This window comes from Saimiri boliviensis, chromosome 11 (assembly GCF_048565385.1).
Source record: "Saimiri boliviensis isolate mSaiBol1 chromosome 11, mSaiBol1.pri, whole genome shotgun sequence".
NCBI classification, from domain to species: Eukaryota; Metazoa; Chordata; class Mammalia; order Primates; family Cebidae; genus Saimiri; species Saimiri boliviensis.
Window position 1 is genome coordinate 8,920,689 of NC_133459.1, and position 19,189 is coordinate 8,939,877.

The 19,189-nt window shown below is 48.2% G+C and overlaps 1 protein-coding gene and 1 pseudogene across 2 annotated transcripts; one reads left to right on the top strand and one right to left on the bottom strand.

Moving 5' to 3' along the window:
- The first annotated feature begins 30 nt into the window (after window positions 1–30).
- RBP7 (retinol binding protein 7) lies at window positions 31–17,632 on the top strand. Of its 2 annotated transcripts, XM_039474212.2 has the most exons (4): window positions 37–312; window positions 7,765–7,943; window positions 8,684–8,785; window positions 16,465–17,632. In XM_039474212.2, exons 1-4 carry the CDS (start codon window positions 240–242, stop codon window positions 16,513–16,515), a joined length of 405 nt encoding a protein of 134 aa, XP_039330146.2. In that variant the 5' UTR covers window positions 37–239; the 3' UTR covers window positions 16,516–17,632. The 2 variants fall into 2 exon arrangements, with proteins under 2 accessions (XP_074236145.1, XP_039330146.2); XM_074380044.1 differs by having other exon boundaries at window positions 31–312; window positions 8,684–17,632.
- On the bottom strand, window positions 8,970–9,177 carry LOC120366038 (small ribosomal subunit protein eS28-like; annotated as a pseudogene).
- Window positions 17,633–19,189: the final 1,557 nt, after the last annotated feature.

The window sequence follows — 19,189 nt, forward strand, 5'->3', positions numbered from 1 at the left end:
AGCAGGAGGAGAGGAAGCCCCAAGGAAAACGGGGTGGGGGCTGCCGCGCACGGTGGGCAGAGCCGGGAGCAAGGGGCGGAGGCGGCCGGGAGCGCGGCGGCTTCCAGCGGCGAGAGGGACCCACGCAGCCTCACCTGCGCCCCGCGCGCGCGACCCCCACCGCGGCCCCGCCCCTTTCCGCCTGGTTTATAGGGTCCGGCCCAAGCCTCCCGCCAGAGTTTGTCCTGCGACCCCCGACCATGCCTGCTGACCTCAGCGGTACCTGGACCCTGCTCAGCAGCGACAACTTCGAGGGCTACATGCTGGCCCTAGGTAGGGCGGAGGGGAGGCGGCGGGGCCGCGGGGCTCGCGGGGGTCTTGAGGTCGGGCCAAAGGCTGCTGGGCTTGTCTGTCCGTCCGCTATCCGTGCGTCCGTCCCGCTGCGCCCACAGCCGCCCAGGCGCCCCCGAGTCCGCAGGTCCTGGGCGCCTCCGTCCATCGACCCCGGACCCCGTCCTTCCGTGTCCCCGTCCGTCCTTCCCCACGTCCACCCGTCCCCCTGTCCTCACGCCCGTCTCTCTGCGCCCCCGGTCTCCCCGGAACCGCCCCCTTGCCCACCGTCCCCGCGTTCCCGCGTCCAACCCCTCGTCGGTGTTTACCCGCCTGCTGCCGCCAAACGGAGACTGTGAACTGGGGGTCCGGCCGGGGAGGAGGCGCCCGAGCCCGAAGCCCCTGCCCGGCGACCCTCCCCGCAGCCGCCGTCCGCGCGGGCCCCGGGATCCCGGAGGCGCCTTGGCTCTGGCGGCGAAGTCCCCGCAGCCTCGGCGCACCCGGAGCGTGTCGGGGACTCAGAATCCCGGCGCCAGCGGGTGACCCTGCAGGTTCCGGCCCCCGCGGGAGCGCAGAGCCTGGTTTGGCCCCGGGTGTGCCCCGACCGCCGCCTCCTGCGAGGCCTGGGGACCCGGGGCATACTTGCTCCCTGGGGCCCGCGTTGCTTCCGGCCCTTACCAGGGTGCCAACAGTGCGCGGATTCTCGGCTCATTGCAACCTCCGCCTTCTCCCCTCTCCCCACTGCTGCTTCCCGGTTCAAGTGATTCTCCTGCCTCAGCCTCCCAAATAGCTGGGATTACAGGCTTGCGCCACCGGGTCCGGCTAATTTTGTACATTGGTCAGGCGGGTCTCAAACTCCTGACCTCAGGTGATCCACCTACCTCGGGCTCCCAAAGTGCTGGGATTACGGCGTGAGCAGGTGTAGTTTTTCTTGTAGCTTTAGGAATCTGGGAAGTTACCATGCCAACTGATCTCTGAACCCTTGACCTGCAGGCAGTTTTTGTTTTCTTAACCTTAGGGTCCATCTTAGTTGATAAAGGGGCATTTATTTTGGTCTTTCATATCCCAGGAGATAAGAAGAGTGTTCCTCTGGGTATGGGAAAGGCAATTCTCACTTGAGAGTCTTATCTTCAGAGGAAGAGCAGAGAATTCTTTCATGGCTTGCTTCAGGTAAGAGAGGCAGAAGAAGGTCTGAGGGTGACCTTCCCGCCTCTGCTATTTCCTCAAATGCCAAGTGATACGTTTTGGTTGTGTCCCCACCCAAATCTCATCTTGAGTTGTAGCTCCCGTAATTCTCATGTGTTGTGGGAGGACCTGGTGGGAGATCACTGAATCATGGAAGCAGCTTTCCCCATTCTGTTGTGGTAGTGAATGTCTCATGAGATCTGATGGTTTTATAAGGGTTTTTCCCTTTCACTTAGCTCTTATTCTCTCTTGCCTGCCATGTAAGACATACCTTTCACCTTCTGCCATGAGTTCGAGGCTTCCCCAGCCACGTGGAACTGTGAGTCCATTAAACCCTGAAGTGCAATGGCACAGTCTTGGCTCACTGCAACCTCCACTTCCCAGGTTCAACTAATCCTCCTGCCTCAGCCTCCTGAGTAGCTGAGATTACGGGCGTGTGCCACCACGTTTAGCTAATTAGCTTAGCTAATTTTTTGTATTTTTAGTAGAGACAGGGTTTCTCCATGTTGGTCAGGCTGGTCTTGAACTCCTGACCTCAGGTCATCCACCGGCCTCAGCCTCCCAAAGTGCTGGGATTACAGGCGTGAGCTACCATGCCCATCAAACCTCTTTTTCTGTATAAATTACCTACTCTCAGGTATGTCTTTATTAGCGATGTGAAAACAGACTAATACATTAAAGTGCCATGTTTTGAGGTAGCCTATCCTGAGCTCCATAAATCCAATGCAGTTTTCTGAAAACCCGCAACTTTGTTTCAACTTTAGATCTAATTTGTTTTTTTTGTTTTTTTGTTTTTTTTTTTGAGACGGAGTTTCGCTCTTGTTACCCAGGCTGGAGTGCAATGGCGCGATCTCGGCTCACCGCAACCTCCGCCTCCTGGGTTCAGGCAATTCTCCTGCCTCAGCCTCCTGAGTAGCTGGGATTACAGGCACGCACCACCATGCCCAGCTAATTTTTTTTTTTTGTATTTTTAGTAGAGACGGGGTTTCACCATGTTGACCAGGATGGTCTCGATCTCTCAACCTCGTGATCCACCCACCTCGGCCTCCCAAAGTGCTGGGATTACAAGCTTGAGCCACCGCGCCCAGCCAGATCTAATTTGTTAAAGTACCCAGTACTTAACATCAATTTGTTAAAGTGCTAAGTACCTAGGTCACACTTAAAGCACTAGAGTGGTTGTTTATATAATAATGTAATACATTTTATCTTAAGAATTAAGTGGGGGGCCGGGCACAGTGGCTCATGCCTATAATCCCAGCACTTTGAGACACCAAGGCAGGTGGATCAACTGAAGTCAGGAGTTCGAGACCAGCCTGGCCAACATGGTGAAACCCTGCCTCTACTAAAAATACAAAAAATTAGCCAGACGTGGTGGCACACACCTGTAATCCCAGCTTGGGAGGCTGAGGCAGGAGAATCGCTTGACCCAGGAGGTGGAGGTTGCAATGAGCCAAGATTGTGCCGTTGCACTCCAGCCTGGGTGATAAAGCAAGACTTCATCTTGGGGGGAAAACAAAGAATTAAGCTAGCAGATTAGGCGCGGTGGCTCACGCCTATAATCCCAGCACTTTGGGAGGCCAAGGTGGTGAATTACCTGAGGTCAGGAGTTCAAGATGAGCATGGCCAACATAGTGAAACATCATCTTACTAAAAATACAAAAATTACCTGGGCATGGTGACTCATGCCTCTAGTCCCAGCTACTGGGGAGGCGAGGCATGAGAATCGCTTGAACCTGGGAGGCAGAGGTTGCAGTGAGCTGAGATCACGCCGCTGCACTCTAGCCTGAGCAACAGAGTGAGACTTGGTCTAAAAAAAAATAAAGAAAAGAGCTAGCAATTCTGAATTTTGCTGATTTACTTGAATATACAATTTATATAATTTTTCTTTTTCTTTTTTTTTTTTGAGACGGAGTTTCGCTCTTGTTACCCAGGCTGGAGTGCAATGGCGCGATCTCGGCTCACCGCAACCTCCGCCTCCTGGGTTCAGGCAATTCTCCTGCCTCAGCCTCCTGAGTAGCTGGGATTACAGGCACGCGCCACCATGCCCAGCTAATTTTTTGTATTTTTAGTAGAGACAGGGTTTCACCATGTTGACCAGGTTGGTCTCGATCTCTCGACCTCGTGATCCACCCGCCTCGGCCTCCCAAAGTGCTGGGATTACAGGCTTGAGTCACCGCGCCCGGCTATAATTTTTCATGTACATGTAAGGAAAATACATTCTGTAAAAAATCACAAATATAGTACTTAGATCCTTAAATTGTAAGGTCTAGGAAAATAAGAAGTAATCACCTCTTTTTTATAAGTAGAAGTGAGGTGAATACCTGTTGGCAGTGATGCTGAGATTCAAATAAGTCACCAGCAAACACGCGGCACACATCTCATGATGTGCTCCAGTTGGCATCTCATTTGAGAGCCGAAAATCACTCCCTTTGGCCGGGCACGGTGGCTCACGCCTGTAATCCCAGCACTTTGGGAGGCTGAGGCGGGTGGATCACGAGGTCAAGAGATCGAGACCATCTTGGTCAACATGGTGAAACCCCGTCTCTACTAAAAATACAAAAAGTTAGCTGGGCATGGTGGCACGTGCCTGTAATCCCAGCTACTCAGGAGGCTGAGGCAGGAGAATTGCCTGGACCCAGGAGGCGGAGGTTGCGGTGAGCCGAGATTGCGCCATTGCACTCCAGCCTGGGTAACAAGAGCGAAACTCCGTCTCAAAAAAAAAAAAAAAAAAATCACTCCCTTTTATCTAAAAACTAGAACTGATCTTGCAGCTCCCACCGGGGCTCTGGTATCCCTCTCTCCCAGCGTCTGCCAAACTGCAGGGAGAAGAAAGGCAACTTGTCCTTGCACAAAGAAGAAAGTTTACTTGGGCTTTTTGGGATTTTTTTTGAGATAGGGTCTTGGTCTGTCACTCAGGCTGGAGTGTAGTGGTGTTGATCATGGCTCACTGCAGCCTTGACTTCCTGGACTCAGATGATCCTCCCACCTCAGCCTTCCAAGTAGCCAGGACGACAGGTGCATACCATCACACTTGGCTGATTTTTAAATTATTTTTGCAGAGACTGTGTCTTGCTATGTTACCCAGGCTGTTCCCAAACTCCTGGCCGCATGCGATCCTCCTGCCTCAGCCTTGCTTGGGTTTTAATAGCTGGAGGAGCTGACCTGGGATTTGGGAGTTCCTGGTGTACCCCCACAGTAGCCAAGGACACCCAGGGTGCAGTGCCTCAGGCATGGAGAAGCCGCATGTTAATGCCCACAGATACTGACCAACTTGTGCAGGTCCTCGCCTTTAGTCCTGTTACGAGCCCAAGAAGGTGGTGGTGTTACCAACTTGCCCCAGGTCACTGTGTAGGCTGGGATCTATTTATTTATTTGATTAATTGAGTGATTTATTTATTTATTTGTTTTTGAGACAGAATCTTGCTTTGTCGCCCAGGCTGGAGTGCAATGGCACAGATCTTGGCTCCCTGCAACTCCATCTCCTGGGTTTGAGCGATTCTCCTGGGTTTGAGCGATTCTCCTGCCTCAGCCACCCAAGTAGCTGGGATTACAGGTGCACACCACCCCACCTGGCTGATTTTGTATTTTCAGTAGAGACAGAGTCTCACTCTGTCGGCCAGGCTGGTCTCGAACTCCTGGGCTTAGGTGACCTGCCTGCCTTGGCCCCCTAAAGTGCTGGTGGATTACCAGCCACCACGCCTGGCTCAACACTGGGATTTAAAGGGATCCCCTCTTGGCTTCAACCCCATGTTGCCTCAAAATTAGAAGTGGCTTTGAGATGAAAGGTTAGTATGAACACCTGAAGCTTAGATAAGTGTACAAATGTACATTTGGTACATTTGTGTGGGCTCCTTTGAGACCCTACCCTCAAGTGTGTATGGGTACACATTTATAGTAGCATGTGCATCAGACTGCTCCCTCTCACTCACCCTACGCTCCTCACAACCTTCCTCAGAGTCCCTGGGCTCCCTGGATTTCTGCATTAAACTGTTTTCCCAGAAATCGGCGTGGCTTGATTCTTCGCTTCTTTCAGCTTCCTGCTGAGACGTCACCTGACCATTATTTAAAATAGTGGTGTTTATTTCTAGCGAAGTAATATGCTCAAAGGCACTGAGTACAACTGGGAATCCACACCCTGATCTTCATCCTCCTAGAATTCCATGCTTCCCTGTGGAACTCTTTTTTAAAGCTTATTCAAGATTTCTAGCTGAGCAGGGTGGCTCATTCCTGTAATCCCAGCACTTTGAGAGGCTGAGGTAGGGGGATTGCTTGAGCGTAAGAGTTCGAGACCAACCTGGGCAACATATTGAGACCCTATCTCTACAAAAAAATGTTTAAAATGTTTCTAGTTTGGCCAGGCACAGTGGCTCACACCTGTAATCTCAGCTCTTTGGGAGCCAAGGCAGGCGGATCACCTAAAGTCAGGAATTTGAGACCAAACTGGCCAACATGGTGAAACCCCATCTCTACTGAAAATGCAAAAATTAGCTGGGTGTGGTGGCAGGCATCTGTAATTCCAGCTACTCGGGAGGCTGAGGAAGGAGAAGCACTTGAACCTGGGTGGCAGGTTGCGGTGAGCCAAGATGGCGCCATTGCAATCTAGCCTGGAGGACAAGAGCGAGACTTTGTCTCCAAAACAAACAAACAAACAAACAATTTCCAGGCATGGTGGCATGTGCCTGTCGTCCCAGCTATTCGAGAGGCTGAGATAGGAGAATCACTTGAGCCTGAAAGGTCGAAGCTGCAGTGAGCCATGATTGCACCACTGCACTCCAGTCTGGGTGACAGAATGAGATCCTGTCTCAAAAAAAAAATACATGGTAGTATATAGCTGGCTGTGGTGGTGCAAGCCTGTAATTCCAGTTACTCAGGAGGCTGAGGCAGGGGAATTGCTTAAACCCAGGAGTGGAGGTTGCAATGAGCTGAAATCATGCCACTGCACGCCCCCGCCAAAATATATCTATCTATCTATCTATCTATATCTATCTATCTATAAAATATATCTATCTATCTATAGATAGATAGATAGATAGATAGATGGAGAGAGAGACAGTAGTATATACATGAATTCAGTGGTTTCTGAATTTTGTTTTCATTGTTGTTGAGAAACGGTTCAAATGCTCTCTTAATTCGAAGTGTAAATACATGAGGCAGAAAAAGGCAGTGTTGAGACTGAGGCTGGGTTGAGAGGCTTAAGCCCTGTCCCTTTGGTTTTTTTTCTTTTGGTGGCCTCTGGGGTGATTTTCAGAACTATTTCTGCCATGCCCAGCTAAAAATCCATTACCCAAAGCACAGCTAGACTAATTAGTCTTTCCTGAAAGCTGTGCAAGCTTTTAAAAAATTATTATTTATTTCACCCGCCAGCACCATGACAGTTTATATATTTTTTTATAGAGACAGGGTCTTGCTATGTTGCCCAGGCTGGTCTCAAACTCCAGAGCTCAAACAATCCTCTTGTCTCTGTGTCCCAGAGTCCTGGGATTATGGCACCTAGCGTGTGCAAGCTTTTTCTTTTCTTTTCTTTTTCTTTTTCTTTTTTTTTTTGAGACGGAGGTTTGCTCTTGTTACCCAGGCTGGAGTGCAATGGTGCGATCTCGGCTCACTGCAGCCTCCACCTCCTGGGTTCGGGCGATTCTCCTGCCTCAGCCTCCTGAGTAGCTGGGATTACAGGCATGCGCCACCATGCCCAGCTAAAGCTTTTTTTTCCCTAATGAATAGTGACAGTATGGGTCACAGTTTACTGACTGACCCACAGTTAGTGTTCATCATTCTAGGAGCTGCTAGCATTCCCTCCTTTGTCTCTCTTTTTTTTTTAGACAGAGTTGCCCAGGCTGGAGTGCAATGGCACAATCTTGGCTCACTGCAACCTCCGCCTCCCGAGTTCAAGTAATTCTCCTTCCTCAGCCTCCCAAGTAGCTGGGATTACAGGCATGCACCACCACACACAGCTAATTTTGTATTTTTAGTAGAGATGGGGTTTCTCCATGTTGGTCAGGCTGGTCTGGAACTCCTGATCTTGGGTGATCCACCCACCCTGGCCTCCCAAAGTGCTGGGATTACAGTGTGAGCCACCGCACCCAGCTATGTGTGCAACTTTTTAATCAAGCTGTGATTGGATGGTTCCCCCAGATGTGTTTTCAGCAGCAAACAACATTGAAGTCGTACAGGAAACACTATCAATTACCTGCAGTGATTTTGAGAACAGTTGCCAATTTCTTCGCTTTTGCACCTCAAGTGAATGTTGAAGTGTTTTTTAAAATTATTTTTAAGGTATCGACTTTGCCACTCGTAAGATAGCCAAGTTGCTAAAGCCACAGAAAGTGATCGAGCAGAATGGGGATTCTTTTACCATCCACACGAACAGCAGCCTAAGGAACTACTTCGTGAAATTTAAAGTTGGAGAAGAATTTGATGAAGATAACAAAGGCCTGGACAACAGAAAATGCAAGGTAAAATTTATTTATTTATTTTTTATTTATTTATTTTTTTTTTGAGACGGAGTTTCGCTCTTGTTACCCAGGCTGGAGTGCAATGACGCGATCTCGGCTCACCGCAACCTCCGCCTCCTGGGCTCAGGCAATTTTCCTGCCTCAGCCTCCTGAGTAGCTGGGATTACAGGCACGCGCCACCATGCCCAGCTAATTTTTGTATTTTTGGTAGAGACGGGGTTTCACCATGTTGACCAGGATGGTCTCGATCTCTTGACCTCGTGATCCACCCGCCTCGGCCTCCCAAAGTGCTGGGATTACAGGCTTGAGCCACCGCGCCCGGCCGCAAGGTAAAATTTAAAGCAATGTTGGGTGCAGTGGCTTACGCCTGTAATCTCAACAATTTGGGAGGCTAAGGTGGGCGGATCACCTGAGGTTGGGAGATCAAGATCAGCCCAGGCAACACGGCAAAACCCTGTCTTCACAAAAAATACAAAAGTTAGGCAGGCATGATGGCAGGGGCCTGTAATCCCAGTTACTTGGGAGGCTGAGGCAGGAGAATCCCTTGAACCCGGCGGGTGGAGGTTGCAGTGAGCCAAGATTGTGCCACTGCACTCCGGCCTGGGTAACAGAGTGGGACTCTGTCAAAAAAATAAATAAATAAAATACAGCAACAAGTAGGCTAACTGGCATTCTCCTTGGTAACAGCTGAGGATTCTGCCAGAGCAGGATAGCCCATATTTTCTCCTCTCCTCATGCAGAGCTTGGTTATCTGGGACAATGACAGACTCACCTGTGTCCAGAAGGGAGAAAAGAAGAACAGAGGCTGGACCCATTGGATCGAAGGCGACAAACTCTACCTGGTATTTGCCACATTTTGTTCTTTTTTTTTTTTCTTTTTTTTTTTTAACCTGTATCACAAACGCTTTATTTAAAGGTCCATCTCAATTTACGTGTGGCAGCACAAAATAAAGGACCAGATAGTGACACACCATTTCCATCTCAAGTAGTCGAATTCAACATCCAAAACCCAGCGAGCAGCCAAACTCAGCGAAACCTCCTGGCCTCTCGCTCGGACTCCAACAGTCAGCACGTCACCCTTGCGCACGGGGCCTTTTACATTGCGGATGATGGAGCGGCTCATGTCGTCCATAAATTCCACGTGCACCTGCGTACACTGTCCCTGAGAACCGGTCCTGCCCAGGACCTTGGTGACCCTGGCCAACTTGATAGGCTGCACACAGCTGGTATCCATGATGGTGGCTCGGCAGCAGTCTGACAGAGAGGCTTGTTCTTATTTTTAATGAGATGATACGGTATTAGAGGAAATATCAGGCCAAGCATGGTGGCTCATGCTGTAATCCCAAAACTTTAGGATGCCAAGGTGGGTGGCTTGCTTGAGGTCAGGAATTTGAGACTAGCCTGGCCCCATCTCTGCTAAAAATACAAAAATTAGCCCGGTGAAACAGCCGAATATTCTGACAGAGGCAAGAAGATAGCATGCAAATAGTCATGGAACAGTTTTTACCTATTATATATAATAGCTACTTTAGATAGATGATAGATAGATGATAGATAGATAGATAGATAGATAGATAGATAGATAGATAGGCATAGACAGACATAGTAGCTGACATCTTTAGAGTGATGACTTTGGGCCCAATTACTGTGCTCAGTCCTTTACGTGCATTATCTCATTTAATCTTCATCACAAGCCTGTGAAAAGGACACTATTTTTCCTACTCACAAATAAAGAAATTGTAATTTTGAAATTCCCCAAGGCTGCTGTCAAAAGGATCAGAATCCAGTTTAAAAGGGTTTATTCAGACTGGGCACAGTGGCTCATGCCTGTAATCCCAGCACTTTGGGAGGCCGAGGCAGGTAGATTACTTGAGGTCATGAGTTCAAGACCAGCCTGACCAACATGATGAAACCCCATCTCTACTGTTAATAAAAATACAAAACTAGCTGGGCGTGGTGGTGCATGCCTATAATTCCAACTACTCAGGAGGCTGAGGCAGAATTGCTTGAACCAGGGAGTAGGAAGTTACAGTGAGCTGAAATCACGATACTGCACTCCAATCACTCTACTGGCAATAAAGCGAGACTGTCTCAAAAAAAAAAAAAAAAAAAAAAAAAAAAAGGCGGGCAGGAGTTTATTCAAGCACGAAGCTGAGGACAGTCATCCAGGAAATACAGACTCCAAAGGAATGGGGTCAGTACACCCAAGCTGAAAAGTTAATGTGTTAATGTCTTGCTTTTTTTCTTTTGAGACAGAATCTCTCCGTCACCCAGTGTCACCTGGGCTAGAGTGCAGTGGCGCGATCTCCGCTCACTGCAACTTCTGCCTCCCTGGTTCAAGCGATTCTCCCACCTCAGCCTCCTGAGTAACTGGGGTTATAGGTACCTGCCACCACACCCAGCTAATTTTTGTATTTTTAGAAGAGACAGGGTTTCACCTTCTTGGCCAGGCTGGTCTTGAACTCTAGGCCTCCCTAAGTGCTGGGATTACAGGCTTGGCCATTTGTAATAAAAATTAAATTTCTTGGAATATGACTCTCGGAGTTTTTCTTTCTTTTTCATTTTCTTCTTTTACTTTTAAGCTGTTGGACTTGAGGTGATCCACCCACCTTGGCCTCCCAAAGTGCTGGGATTTTTTTTTTTTTTCTTTTTTTTAAACACTTGGCCTGCTTTTGTTTTTGTTTTTGAGACAGAGTCTCTCTGTCACCCAGGCTGGAGTGCAGTGGTGCAATCCCAGCTCACTGCAACCTCCACTTCCTGGTTTCAAGGGATTCTCCTGCCTCAGCCTCTCAAGTAGCTGGGATTAGAGGTGCCTGCCACCAAACCCAGCTAATTTTTGGATTTTTAGTAGAGACAGGGTTTTGCCATGTTGGTAGGCTGGTCTCGAATTCCTGACCTCAGGTGATCCACCCGCCTGAGCCTCCTAAAGTGCTGGGATTGCAGGCGAGAGCCACCATGCCCCACCCAGGTCTTACTTATATCAACAAAAAACAAATTTTGCAGGATTACAACATTTTCTCTACGAAGCTGTTTTATGAGTTACAGCAATTTCATTAGTTACAACTTAGTTTTTTCCTTTTTCTTTCCAGTTTAAAGAGCATATTTAACATTCTTTATTTTCTTTTTCTCTTTTTTTAAAATATTTTTAAAAATAAAGACGGGGTTTCACCATGTTGGTCAGGCTGGTCTTGAACTCCCGACCTCAGGTGATCTGCCCGCCTTGTCCTCCAAAGTGCTTGGATTACAGGCATGAGCCACCACACCGGGCCTTTATTTTCTTTTTCTTCCCCCTCATTCTTGCTGTCATCTCAAGAGTATATTTAACATTCCATCTTAGACAATGTGATGGCCATAGGATTTCGTATAAGAGAAGGAAGAGGCTCACTTGCTTTGGGAAAAAAAAAAAAGAAGAAACAGGGAAGTGAATCTATGATTAAGATCAACAATGGAGGGGAGTCTTCTCTGGTACTCTTTAGTCTTTTACAAAACAGTGTAGATAAAGAAAAAGGCTAGTCTATAATCAGAGAAATTAAGGGTATAGCTGTCTAGGTTATAGCTGCCTTTACCATGACTCAGGTCCCATAATCACATTCCTGTAAGACTCAAAATAATTTAAAATTTCAACAGCTTTGATTGTGAATTACGTATTTTCACACTGTAGAATGAAGATTCAGATATGGGTTGACAAGAATGTGTGCTCTCAGCTCTGGGCTTTTTGTCTCACTGTATGTGTGAAATTTAGGTGAGACCCATGACAACAAAATTAGAGCAGTTTCCTTAAAGTTGGGCCTGGGTAGTCTTTGATTACAAAGGCCTTGAAGATATTTTTATTCTAGATGGACAAATCTCACACTCTTCTGACAATAAATACAAAGTCAGAGGCCGGGAGTGGGATTATGGGCTCACATCTGTAATCCCAAGGCTTTGGGAGGCTGAGACAGATCACCTGAGGTCAGGAGTTTGAGACCTGTGGTGAAACCCCGTCTCTACTAAAAATAGAATAATTAGCCAGGCATGGTGGCAGGTGCCTGTATCCCAGCTACTCAGGAGGCTGAGGCAGGAGAATCGTTTGAACCTGGGAGGTGGAGGTTGCAGTGAGCCAAGATCTTGCCACTGCACTCCAGCTTGGGGAATAGACTAAGACTCTGTCTCCATTAAAAAAACAAAGTAAGAAACTTGCCCTCACAAACATGTAATACGGAATTGCAAAGAAAAAATATGTATGTTTGAGGCTTTAGATTAGTTGGTTATAAGAAGTAACGTTCAAATTATGTACAACAGCTGGGTGGGGTAGCGCTCACCTGTAGTCTCAGTTATTGGGGAGGCTGAAGCAGGAAAGAGCCTGTGTCTCTTAAAAAAAAAAGGCCGGGCGCGGTGGCTCAAGCCTGTAATCCCAGCACTTTGGGAGGCCGAGGCGAGTGGATCATGAGGTCAAGAGATCGAGACCATCCTGGTCAACATGGTGAAACCCCGTCTCTACTAAAAATACAAAAAAAAATTAGCTGGACATGGTGGCACGTGCCTGTAATTCCAGCTACTCAGGAGGCTGAGGCAGGAGAATTGCCTGAACCCAGGAGGCGGAGGCTGCAGTGAGCCGAGATCGCACCATTGCACTCCAGCCTGGGTAACAAGAGCGGAGCAAAACTCCGTCTCAAAAAAAAAAAAAAAAAAAAAAAAAAAAAAGTCTGGGCGTGGTGGCTCACACCTGTAATCTAAGCACTTTAGAGGCCAAGGTGGGCGGATCACCTGAGGGAGGGAGTTCAAGACCAGCCTGACCAACATGGTGAAACCTTGTCTTAAAAAAATAAAAGAAAATAAAAAATAAAAAGGCCAGGCACAGTGGCTCACGCCTGTAATCCCAGCACTTTGGGAGGCTGAGGCAGGTGGATCACCTGAGGTCAGGAGTTTGAGACAAGCCTGGCCAACATGGCAAAACCGTGGCAGGTGCTTGTAATCCCAGCTACTTGGGAGGCTGAGGCTCAAGAATCGCTTGAACCTGGGAGACGGAGGTTGCAGTGAACGAAGATCAAGCCACTGCACTCCAGCCTGGGCAACAGACTGTGATTCTGTCTTAAAAAGAAAAAAAAAAAAAAGAAAAAAAATCACAGTAAGTAAGAATCATTCCATGAGTATCTTTAGAACAACGGTGCTTCTATGCCCTGCTTTGGCAGATTTCCTTGATATGCTAGAGAAGGATGTACATAATTTGGCATCTCTCCTTCTTTTACTTTTTCTTTTTTGTTTTTTTTTTTGAGACAGAGTCTCACTCTTTCACCAGGCTGGAGTGCAGTGGCATGATCTTGGCTCGCTGCAATCTCCACCTCCTGGGTTCAAGTTATTCCCCTGCCTCAGCCTCCAGAGTAGCTGGGACTACAGGCGTGTGTCACCATGCCCAGCTAACTTTTTGTTTTAGTAGAGATGGGGTTTCACCCTCTTGTCCAGGATGATCTCCATCTCCTGATCTTGTGATCTGCCTGCCTCGTCTCCCAAAGTGCTGGGATTACAGGCACAAGCCACCGTACCTGACTTTTTTTTTTGTTCGTTTTTTTTAAACAAAGCCTCATGAGCCACCATGACTAGCCAATATTTTTAAATTTATCATGATGGCTGGGCGCAGTGGCTCATGTCTGTAACCCCAGCACTTTGGAAAGCCGAGGTGGGCAGATCACCTGAGGTTAGGAGTTTGAGACCAGCCTGGCCAACATCTCTACAAAAATACAAAAATTAGCTGGGCATGGTGGCAGGCACCTGTAATGCCAGCTACTTGGGAGTCTGAGGCAGGAGAATCGCTTGACCCGGGAGGCAGAGGTTGCAGTGAGCCGAGATTGAGCCACTGAACTCCAGCCTGGGTGACAGAGGAGATCCCATCTCAAAAAAAAAAAAAAAAATTGGTTGCTGGGTATGGTGGTTCACTCCCATAATCCCAGCACTTTGGGAGGACAAGGCAAGAGGATCACTGGAGTTTAATACCAGCCTGGGCAATATAGTGTGACTCTGTCTCTACAAAAAATTGGCCGGGGGCAGTGGCTCATGCCTGTAATCCCAGCATTTTGGGAGGCTGAGGCAGGTGGATCATCTGAGGTCTGGAGTTAGAAACCAGCCTGGCTAACATGGTGAGACCCTGTCTCTACTAAAAATACAAAAATTAGTCAGTGTGGTGGTGGGTACCTGTAGTCCTAGCTACTGGGGAGGCTGAGGTAGGATAACTGCTTGAAACCAGGAGGCGGAGGTTGCAGCGAGCTGAGATTGAACCATTGCACTCCACCCTGTGTGACAAGAACGAGACTCCATCACAAAAAATAAAAGAAATAGTAGCTGGGCATGGTGGTTTGTGCCTGTAGTCCCAGCAACTTGGGAGGCTGAGGAGGGAGGATCACTTAAGCCCAGGAAGTTGAGGCTAAGGGGAGCCATGACTGCACCACTGCACTCCAGCCTGGGCGACAGAGTAAGACCCCTGTCTCCAAATTTTAAAAAGGATTTTTTTTTTTGAGACGGAGTTTCGCTCTTGTTACCCAGGCTGCAGTGCAATGGTGCGATCTCGGCTCACCGCAACCTCCGCCTCCTGGGTTCAAGCAATTTTCCTGCCTCAGCCTCCTGAGTAGCTGGGATTACAGGCAAGCGCCACCATGCCCAGCTAATTTTTTGTATTTTTAGTAGAGACGGGGTTTCACCATGTTGACCAGGTTGGTCTCGATCTCTCGACCTCGTGATCCACCCACCTCAGCCTCCCAAAGTGCTGGGATTACAGGCTTGAGCCACCCGCGCCCGGCTTAAAAAGGATCTTTTGTGAGCTAATGACATGGCTGGCTACTGAGGGTCCTTAGATAGCTTCAGGATGGGGGCTGGTCACCAGAAAACCCAAGGCAAGATCAGAGGGTTGGAACTTTCAGCCTCATTCCTGAGGGAAGAAGGGCCTGGAGATTGAACTAATCACCAATAGCCAATGACTTAATCAATCATTCATATGTACCTAAATGTCAACTAAAAACTAAACAATGGGGTTTGGAGAGCTTCCACGTTGGTCAACATTCATGTGTGTGGTGAAAACATTGAGGTGCTGGGAGGGTGGCATGCTCCGCATTTGCTCTTTGCCCTATGCATCTCTTCCATTAGGCTGTTTCTTTTCTTTTTTTTTTTTTTTTTGAGATGGAGTCTTGCTTTGTCGTCAGGCTGGAGCACAATGGCGCAATCTTGGTTCACCGCAACCTCCGCCTCCCAGGTTCAAGCGATTCTTCCGACTCAGCCTCCTGAGTAGCTGGGACTACAGGCACACGCCACCACACACAGCTAGTTTTTGTATTTTTAGTAGAGACGGGATTTCACCATGTTGGCCAGGATGGTCTTGATCTCTTGACCTTGTGATCCGTCTGCCTCAGCCTCCCAAAGTGCTGGGATTACAAGTGTGAGCCACCACGTCCAGCCAGACTGTTTCTTTTTTTTTTTTGGAGATGGAGTCTTGCTCTGTTGCCCAGGCTGGAGTGCAGGGCATGATCTTGGCTCACTGCAACCTCTGCCTCCTGGGTTCAAGTGATTCTCCCGCCTCAAGTCTCCTGAGTAGGTGGGATTACAGGCGCCCACCACCATGCCTAGCTAATTTTGGTACTTTTAGTAGATATGGGGTTTCACCATGTTGGTCAAGCTGGTCTCGAATTCCTGACTTCAGGTGATCTGCCCACCTTGCTCCAAAAGTGCTGGGATTACAGGCGTGAGCCAGCATGCCCAGCCACATCAGGCTGTTTCTGAGTTATTTATTTTATAATAAACTGGTAATACTAAGGAAAGGGACTTTCTGAGTTCTCTGAGCCCTTCTAGAGAAATACCAAGCCCAAGAAGGGGTTGTGGGAAAGTCGGATTTGTAGCTGGTCAGTGAGAAATATAGGAGGTCCAGAACTTGCAACAGGTGTCTGAAGTTGGGGGCAGTCTTCTTAACCTATGCGGTCTGTGCTAACTCTAGGTAGTTAGTGCCAGAATTAAACTGGATTACTGGACACTCACTTGGTACCAGAGAGTTGGAGAAATGGGGTTGGAAAAGACACCACACAATTGGTGTCAGGAGTTTAAGAACTCACACATTTGGTGTCAGAAGTGTTGAGAGTAGGCCAGGGGCCGTGGCTTATACCTGTAACCCTAGCACTTTAGGAGGGGGGCAGGAAAATCATTTGAGGCTAGGAGTTCAAGAGCAGCCTAGGCAGCAGCGAAACCCTCTTTCTACAATAAATACAGAAATTAGCCAGGCACGGTGTCACGTGCCTGTAGTGTCCTGGCTACTTGGGAGACTGAGGTGGGAGGATTGCTTGAGCCTGGGAGGCAGAGGTTACAGTGAGCTGAGATCTCACCACCATACTCCAACCAGGACAACAGAGTGAGACCCCATCTCAAAAAAAAAAAAAAAAAAAAAAAAAAAAGAATAAAAGGGTGTTCCAGAAAAAGGGTTAGGGGTTAAAATAAAATAAAAAATGTGTTGAGAGTGAAAACAGACCACATGCAAACTCATCTTCTTCCCTTTCTCCTGATACCCTAGGAAATGTTCTGTGAAGGCCAAGTGTGCAAACAGACATTCCAGAAAGCCTGATCCATACCCAGCAGCAGAACCCACTTGTGGCTGCAACTTTATGCCAAATTATATTGCAGACCGAACAGACGTTCATCTATCCCATTTGGTGATGAGGACTCATGGCTGGAGAGAGTCACACAGCCTGTAACCTGAAGTCACCTAGATTACGGGGAAACTGCTTAGCTTCAATAAACCCGTACAAATGACTCTGAAATTTTTCCTTTTAAATTTAGCAAATTCCAGCATTTAAACAAATATTTGAGGCCAGGCGCAGTGGCTCATGCCTGTAATCCCAGCACTTTGGGAGGCCATGGTGGGCAGATCACAAGGTCAAGAGATCGAGACCATCCTGGCCAACATGGCGAAACCCGTAATTTTTTGTAAAAATACAAAAATTAGCTGGATATGGTGGCATGTGCCTGTAGTCCCAGCTACCTGGGAGGCTGAGGCAAGAAAATAGCTTGAAGCTGGCAGGCAGAGGTTGCTGTGAGCCAAGATTGCACCACTACACTCCAGCCTGGTGATAGAGTGAGACTCTGTCTCAAAAAAAAAAAAAATGTAAAAGCCTTCTAGGTGACAAGAGACACACCGGTAACATGTTCACCAATCTGGAAGTTCACTTAACTTCATCGTTCAGGAGTTCTTGGAGCTCCATCTCCAGCTCCCTTCCCTCCCACGAGGTTGGAGTGGGGCTAATGGTTCCCACCCTCCTCTAATTTGGTCTTTCTGGTGGGCAGCCCCCACGCTGAGTCACATCATTAGCATAGACTCCGGTGTGGTCTAAAGGGGATCCTTACAAATAGCAAAAGACACTCCTGGGCCGGGCGCAGTGGCTCACGCCTGTAATCCCAGCACTTTGGGAGGCCGAGGCGGGTGGATCACGAGGTCAAGAGATCGAGACCATTCTGGTCAACATGGTGAAACCCTGTCTCTACTAAAAATACAAAAATAAGCTGGGCATGGTGGCGCACGCCTGTAGTCCCAGCTACTCGGAAGGCTGAGGCAGGAGAATTGCTTGAACCCAGGAGACGGAGGTTGCAGTGAGCCGAGATCGCGCCATTGCACTCCAGCCTGGGTAACAAGAGCGAAACTCCGTCTCAAAAAAAAAAAAAAAAAAAAAAAAAAAAGACACTCCTATCACTCAGGAAATTCCAGGGATTTTAGGAGCCCTGTGCCAGAAACCAGGGACAAAGACCAAATATAATTTTATTAAACTTTACTGCATGATGCAAAGTGCAGTTTGGAAAAACAGGAATGATTGGGCAAAACAAGTGAGAAAATACGTAAAAGGTCTTTTTGTCATTTCAAAATACAAGAGGTAGCTGGGCATGGTGGCTCACACCTGTAACCCTAGCATTTTGGGAGGCTGACCCAGGAGGATTCCTTGAGCCCAGGAGTTGGAGACCAGCCTGAACAACATAAGGAGACCTTGTCTCTATAAAAAACAGAAAAGGCTGGGTGTGGTGATGCCTGTAATCCCAGCACTTTGGGAGGCCAAGGCGGGTGGATCACGAGGTCAGGAGATCAAGACCATCCTGGCCAACACGGTGAAACCCCATTTCTACTACAAAAAAAAAAAAAAAAAAAAAAAAAGGCCGGGCGCGGTGGCTCAAGCCTGTAATCCCAGCACTTTGGGAGGCCGAGGCAGGTGGATCACGAGGTCAAGAGATCGAGACCATCCTGGTCAACATGGTGAAACCCCGTCTCTACTAAAAATACAAAAAAAAAAAAAAAAAAAAAAAGCCGGGCTCGGTGGCTCAAGCCTGTAATCCCAGCACTTTGGGAGGCCGAGGCGGGTGGATCACGAGGTCGAGAGATCGAGACCATCCTGGTCAAACGTCTCTACTAAAAGTGCAAAAAATTAGCTGGGCATGGTGGCACTTGCCTGTAATCCCACCTACTCAGGAGGCTGAGGCAGGAGAATTGCCTGAGCCCAGGAGGCGGAGGTTGCGGTGAGCCGAGATCGCGCCATTGCACTCCAGCCTGGGTAACAAGGGTGAAACTCAGTCTCCAAAAAAAAAAAAAAAAAATTAGCTGGGCGCAGTGGTGGACACCTGTAATACCAGCTATTCAGGAGGCTGAAGCAGGAGAATTGCTTGAACCCAGGAGGTAGAGGTTGCAGTGAGCCAAGATTGCTCCACTGCACTCCAGCCTGGGTGACAGAGCGAGATGCCATCTAAAAACAACAACAACAACATAAAATTAGCTGGGTGTGGTGGTGCGTGCCTGTAGTCCCAGCTACTCTGGAGGCTGAGGTGAGAGGATAGCTTGAGCCAGGAAGTTGAGGCTGCAGTGAGCCAAGATCGTGTCACTGTACTTCAGCCTGGATGACAGAGTAAGACCCTGTCTCAGAGGGCTAGCCAGGCATGGTAACATGCCTGTAGTCTGAGGAGCTCAAGGCTGCAACAGTGAGCCCTGATCCTACCACTCTACTTCATCCTGGGCAACAGAGCAAAAATCTTTCTCTATGGGGAAAAAAAAGGCAAGAGGCTATCTTCTTTGAAGTTTATTACAGTTAACTTACAAATATTTAATCACAATTGCTTAGATTGAATTCAATTCAGCATATATTCCCAGAGGTTCACTATTATTATTACTAGGTTCCAAGAATATGAAACAGCCATAAAAAATGAATGATGGGCTGGGTGTGGTGGCTCACACCTGTTATCTCAGCCCTTTGGTAGGCTGAGGC

Coding starts and splice junctions, on each gene's coding strand:
- RBP7 (XM_074380044.1), top strand. CDS start 240: ATGCCTGCTGACCTCAGCGGTACCTGGACCCTGCTCAGCAGCGACAAC. Junction 313..7,764: donor GGGCTACATGCTGGCCCTAG/GTAGGGCGGAGG, acceptor ATTATTTTTAAG/GTATCGACTTTGCCACTCGT. Junction 7,944..8,683: donor TGGACAACAGAAAATGCAAG/GTAAAATTTATT, acceptor CTCCTCATGCAG/AGCTTGGTTATCTGGGACAA.